Here is a 6,749-nt window from a genome sequence, read left to right as displayed (position 1 = left end):
TTTTCAAAATAGAGATTTGCTTTCACATGAACATATTCATTATTTCCTTATTGTTATTGTTGTAGGGCCTCCATATAAATAGCAAATCCTTTCTACAGCTTTGAATTCCTGGTTCCGTTTTTGGAAAACCAAAGTCTTGTTAATCTATATTCAAGATACCAGTAAAAAGTGAAATTAACTACTAAAGCAGTTTACACCTTGCTGCTGCTTTACTTTGTTTCACTAAAGATAATAACTTAAACACTGCTCTTAACACAACAGGCAGCAATAACAATTCTTTGAGTCAGAACGTCTTGCATAGTATCTGGGGTTTAGCCTTGGTCCATCTCAAGGACTCAGATTGGGGTTAAAAAAAAATTCAAAAAAAAACAGAACAGAAAAAAAAAATTATGGGCTTTGGTCCTTGCAGGGTGAAGGAGGAGGGGTGGACTAACCAAAAAGACAACCTTCCAACCCACACATGCAACAAGGATAAGGAAATATATATTATACACCAACTGTTTTTATTTAGTTTCAGAACTGTTCACAAGATGGTAAAAAAAAAAACAAAACCAAACCCCAAACAAACTTACAACCACTTCTAATTTAGTCTTCCATTGTTCCCAGTCAGCTCTAAACCCATTATGTGCAAAGCCCATTTACCATGCATCTAAATGATAGATACAGGCTATGAAATTCTTTATTCTACTTGTAGCAGCTTATGCAGGTGCAGCCAAATACCAAGCCTCAGGACAACTTGTACACAAACTTTACAATGGTGAATTTGAATTTAAAATAAGAAACTTAAAAATCTACACAAAACTGGTAAAAATCAAGCACAGATACAAGGACAAACTTAAAACCCATGTGAAAAGGAGTCTCGTCTTCCTTTCAAGTGCTTTATTCTGCTACCCAGTCAAAATGAAGATGTAAGTGTTGTGGTTAGTTTAAATTACACTCTGTAGATACTATAGACCAATTTAAAAGTTACACATACAGCAAGAGATGTCCATTGGTTCATCTGGATTACTTATACAATCCGTCTGGATTGCTGAAAGCAAGTCAGGCAAAATTTGAAAGAAAATCCTTGTGCAACTTTTTAGACAAACGTTTACTGGTGGGCACACTGTACCCCAGGTCCATGATGGCTGCTTTCTTCATCAGAACTATCATTGTATGCTTCACGTCTCTGGCCACCACCTGACCCACGAGTGGTATCAAATTCCTGAAGATCTACTTCTTCTGTGTCTCCAATTACATTAGGAAATTCTGGTCTAGCTGGCAGAAGATCTTCAAGTTCCTGCCAAAGAGGGGCATAGTTAATACTGTACCAGAAAACAGAGTAACTTGAATAAAGGTGTAACACCTTTATCTTAGGCCTTCTCTACATGAAGCAGCAGCAGCAGTTTAAAATCTTTAAGGTAATGAAATCATCTACTCTTTATTAACTGCACATGAAGGGATTGCAGGTAAAGCATACAGAAATATTCCAGTACTTGAAACTTTAAAAGTAGAAATGGAGCACCTTTATATTAGTGCAATTTTCATGGCCCAGGACGCAACTGGCCAGAAGGTTGCATCATAAAAACACTGTGCCACTTTATTACATCCATCATTATGGTAGATGTTTGAGGAGGCCTTTAATTTAAGCTTACAAATTAATGGAGGCATTTCAGAGTCACTTGTGCATTGTAAAGGATGTTAAAAAGAATGAACAGTTGAGCTGCTCTAATTCAAGTTTAACAACAGGAGAGGAAGTTAAAATTAGTCCCTTATACACAACAAATCACAAGAGAAGTAAAACACACCTGCATTCAAACTTAAAGGCTACTTACTGAAAGCTTTTCTGGGCTAATCCAGTTATTTTCAGGAAATTGCACATCAAACTTTATATAAAGATCTCCTTTTTCAAAAGGATTGCGATATTGTGGCATTCCTTCACCCCTAACTACCCGAACACACCCTAGAATTTGGAAAAAGGATATAAAAGATAATGGTTAGTTTACCTAGAGGAGACCTGTATTGTAAGTTTTTCCTTTGCAGTCACTTTTCTGAATATCTCTGACCTGGGCTTAAGTATCATGTTACTTTCCCCCCTTTCCCACTGGGACCCCAGCCAGGGCATGCGTGGCTGGGGCAGAGCAACCCCTGTCAGGCATTTCCTACCCCCCATGCCCAAGTTTTTATAGCAAATCAAAGTTTACCTGGTTCAATTACTTTTCCAGGAGGATATTTTACCACAATCTGACGTCCATCAAGGTGCTTAAACGTGAACTGAAATCCACATAGTGCTTCAACAAGTCCGATCTTGTGGGTCATATGCAAGTCATTGCCATCTCTCTGGAACACCTATGAATGAAAACATTGTTTTTTAATACCACTGCCACAGCTCCACTCTCTACCCCTCAATTTATTATTCCATATGCCTACTCCAAAACTCCACCGAAAATGAAAGAGCACTAATCAGTGCTCCTTACAGGAATTTTTTTTATATAATGAAGTGCACAAAACAACATCAATATAATCTTGTGGTAATTAAATCCAAAGGGCTGAATGCTGCTTTCTTGCAAATGTTACTACTTAATGTCAGAATAAAACTCCAAAAATATTTTAGTCACATCTTCCCACGATTAGAAAAGAAAAACAGATACCTACTTAAATGCATTCAAAATAAATTAAAGCCTCACAGTCTGCATTTTACTGACTGAATTCTGCCTGTTCCAAGGTCTTCTACGCAGAGACAAGAGCAAAAAGACAGGATTTGTAGGCCTTCAGATTCTAGATCTTTAGGTGATATTTTGCTTAGTCTCAAGTTTGCAGGTGAAAGCCATCTATCCAAAGCACTTTTGTTCACTATTTTTGTTCTTTTTCCAGTTTAAAACCGAGTAGTCAACATGAAACTGAAGGCTCAGAGATACTTAATTCTAGCAGCAAGCCCCAAGTACTTCTCCAATGGAGCAATGCAGATTAGGCATACAAAATTAACTACAGCACAAGATCTGCAAGAAATAATTCCAAAACTAAACAAGTAGGAATTGTCCTTCTCTTGTATATGTTAAATTAACGTTGCTCCCAGCCTTTAAGACAGAATCCGTTGTGGACTATTTCTTCAACTGCTATCTACTGAACAATCAGCTGCCTTAAGTGATCCTTAAGTGCAAGGCAAACTATTTAAATGCATCTCTTTCCACTCTCCACCAGGAAGATTTAAAACATACTAAAAAAAAAAAAGTATGTAAGCTGCAAGATAGTTATTCTTGCTTAGAAGAAACCAAGGGCTGAACTAGAAGAATTACTAGTAGAACAGGCTGTAACAAAGCAACAGACAACTAGGTTTATATAGTACAGCACCAAACAGCTCAAGGCACCAAGACTGAGAAATTCTCCACTCTGAAGTACAAGTTGCCAACTACATATTGAGGCAGAAGTAGCACTAGTTATACTGCTTATTATTTTTAGCCTTTTCCCTTCATCCAGTTACATCCGAAAGGTTAGGGGTGCACCAGTACAGATTTTTTGGGCTGATACCGATGGCCGATTTTTAACGAGCCATATTGGCTGATACCGACCTGATTGCCAATATGCGGCTTGGCAGCTTGGAGAGCAGTGTCTGGCTGGTAAGTTTGTTGTGGGGGAAGGGGTGGGGGCACAGAGGCTACTGCAATGAGGGAAGGAGTGGGGCTGGGGCAAGGGCATGGGTACGGGCAGGCACTGCCCAGCTGGGGCGGGGGACAGAGCTGCAGCTTGTCCAAAGAGCGCAGCTTCCACAGCTACGAGCACCCCAGGAAGGCATGGGGGGGGAGGGGGAGTGTGGCATGTGCCCCAACCACACATACCCTGGCTGGGATCCCAATGGGAAAGTGGGGAAAATAACCTCCCTCCCTGCACCCTTCACCTTAAGAGGGCCATGCCAGGCTGGGGTCTGGCTATGCCCCTGCCACCCCCCAGCCTGCCAAGGGCTGCTTTACCCCTGCCCTTCCAGGCACACCCTGGCTGGGGTCCCAGCAGGCCAGGGTAGGGGTTTAAATCCCTCCACAATCATACTCAGGCGTGCTGGGGCCTGACCATGCCCCCTCCCTCAACTCAGCCTTCCCCTGCTGGGCCACTGGGGAAGGGAGGGAAGGACTCACTCTAGCACCCCCAGGCTTATGGCTTGAGCCACTGCAGGCATTTGCCTGCATTTCCAGAATCAAAAGTGAATGCTACCTACATCAACGGAAGCAGGTAGGTACACACCAAGTCCCTTGCCCCTCCCTCAATCTAGACAAGCAGTGGCAAAGCTACTGTCAGGGCAGCCATGGGAGCCGCTTTCAAGCACAAATCAGCCTCACCATTGTTCTTCTAGGTTTGGTGTATACACATGGGGATGTGGGTGGGCAGGACATTTCCAGAACACAGTGTAAATGCACCACAAGGCAGGGTTATGAAGAGATGTTTCCCAATCTTTCAGCTAACACACTGTCAAATACTGGCTTTATACACAGTTGTACATGCTAATGCCAAGCTGAAGCAGATCCATACATATATTAAAAGGCATTTTTGCAGTTTGTGTAAGGTAACCTTGCTACAGTTTAAAAAGTTATTTTTATGACCATGCTAAAACAAAGAAGCTGCATATCAACAGTCTATGTATCTATTACAAACAAGACAGCTTTCCCTGTCTATTTAAAGTGTCCCTTTCTCCTCCCAGTTGTACAACATCTTCAGGCAACAATATCAGTACCTCTGTTAGATATTTGAGAAGGTTTCAATTCCAGTCAAAAAACAAATTCCAGTACCAAATGACAAGTTACCTCATTCTCCTTTTCTTGGAGCAGAAGGACAATGTCTCCTGGTTCTACACCTGGGGCCTGATCTGCTTCTCCACTAAATGTAATTCTCTGTCCATGTTTCATGCCTTTATCTACATGAACTTCAAGTATCTTTACTTCTTTGATCACCTTCTTTCCTTCACATTTTTTACAACGATCTTTTTCATTAATTACTTCACCTAGAAAAAGAAGAATCATATTAGTTTTTCCCTTTCTTTTTTAAAATCTCCTTGAGAATATAATACCATTTATTTTAATGTATAAGTCTAAGAGAACCAGTTTCAGAGACTCTTAAGAGTTTTGTTTTGTGTTACTGTTTTCCTCCTGTGGGATGCAGCAGTATCTTCTTAGGAGAAGGATGCAAGAAGCTCTAGGCATACATACAGGTAGGGGCAGGAAGACAGCAGATCAAATTACAACCTAGGCCCCTCCCACACATTACACCCAAGACATGATTAACCAGTTACTCACATCTTAAGCTTTAAATTGGTCACATGCTAAAGCGATTAATGGCATCACAAAACACAGAACAAGCCACAGAAGTTATTCCACAAAAAAAGTATAGTAATTTTGCAGCTTGTTCCTACCATGTCCTTAACTGAACACATGGTACGTTTGACCCCATAGCTGGGACCTGGTCAGCTGATTGGGCTCCCAGTTGCAGGAGCTTGCTACTAGCTGGTATAAGGGAAGTCAGGGTTGGGATCCTGGGCTCCCCCCTGCATCAGCAATACAGTGTAATAGAATCTGATGCTCAATTCTAATCATGCCTCCTGTGATGCACGTGTGGCATGGCAAGAAGCACAATTGTGTGGATCACACATCAGGTCCCATCATGCCTTTACCTGCATACCTGGCAGGGGTCCTGGTGTGACAGCACCACTGACATTCTTCAAAAAGACCAGATATTCAAAGTGTACGTGGTCTTAATTCAAAGTATTTTCCACTTTGAAGATCAAAGAACTTTTGTTTTGCTTTTCATAGGAGATGCTCTAGAATTGGGCTTTTGTTTTTTTAATCCATTTGGTCTTGCTTTTCAGCCGAATTGCCTGCACTGTATTAGACCAGAATAACCAGAAAGTACTAGGCAAAATGGACTGTATGACCTAAGCATTCTGGTGTTCAGTATAGTTTGTATTGCTGCTTTTATTTAAGTACTACAAGCAGAAGCAAATGTTTTGTTTAAGTAATTACCAAGTCACAACTTAGTCATGTATCTATGAAACAAAATTTGATGCAACATTTGGATACAATTGTACCTAAACTTTTTAGATTAATCAAGACAGTAACAATATTTTTTTCTTGTTTGCTGAGAAGTTTGCCTAGTCATGTTAAAAAGTAATCGTGCATCCTACCAAAAACAACAACCCCACCCCCCCGTCATTACTCAATATTCAGGCAGGTCAAAAAACGTAGTAAAAGGCACAAAAGCAGATGGTCCTAAGCTTACTCCCCAAACATGATCAGCGCAAATAATTGTTTCCCCCTCTTTCAGGAAGCTGCAGAACTGTTTCAGCTGTAACCATTTTAAAATATTTCTTTTCTGAACAAGAATGATTGATAATTCAGCTTGCAAAGATACAGTCAAGCTGCTGTCTCAGTTTTATGGCCAATCCCTTTTACAATGCTCATCAAGGAGTGATAGCACCAAAACAGCAGAACTGTGCATGCACGTGCACATTTTTTCAAGCAGTAGCACCTGTTATTCAAGGCCAAAGTTTTCCCTAAGCACACCAGACTTGCCAAGTTATGCTGATGTGTGGCTACACAAAGAAATATCCTTTAGAAAGCAGAGCACAATCAAATTCATTACTCACAAATGAACTTTAACCTAGCATCTCTCCAAATAAGATGCAGTTTAACACATGCTAAAATCTAGATTCTAGCCAGTTTAAACATTTAAGACAACACAGAACAATTGGCCTACCTTCTCCATTGCAATCAGAGCACACAGACTGC

General features: G+C 40.7%; 1 protein-coding gene across 1 annotated transcript in view; it reads right to left on the bottom strand.

Annotated features, from left to right (window-relative positions):
* Positions 1 to 472: 472 nt before the first annotated feature.
* Positions 473 to 6,749, bottom strand: part of DNAJA2 (DnaJ heat shock protein family (Hsp40) member A2) — a 13,475-nt gene continuing 7,198 nt past the window's right edge. The window contains exons 6-10 of the mRNA XM_025216324.1: positions 6,718 to 6,745; positions 4,773 to 4,969; positions 2,184 to 2,328; positions 1,815 to 1,942; positions 473 to 1,279 (exon numbers count right to left, since the gene is read on the bottom strand). Coding sequence (XP_025072109.1) covers positions 1,091 to 1,279; positions 1,815 to 1,942; positions 2,184 to 2,328; positions 4,773 to 4,969; positions 6,718 to 6,745 — 687 coding nt within the window. The 3' untranslated portion in view covers positions 473 to 1,090. The remainder of the gene's footprint in view (positions 1,280 to 1,814; positions 1,943 to 2,183; positions 2,329 to 4,772; positions 4,970 to 6,717; positions 6,746 to 6,749) is intronic.

Source organism: Alligator sinensis, unplaced genomic scaffold (assembly GCF_000455745.1).
Source record: "Alligator sinensis unplaced genomic scaffold, ASM45574v1 scaffold827_1, whole genome shotgun sequence".
NCBI classification, from domain to species: domain Eukaryota; kingdom Metazoa; phylum Chordata; order Crocodylia; family Alligatoridae; genus Alligator; species Alligator sinensis.
The sequence above is the reverse complement of the archived record's forward strand: the minus strand, read 5'-3'. Positions and strand labels throughout refer to the sequence as shown.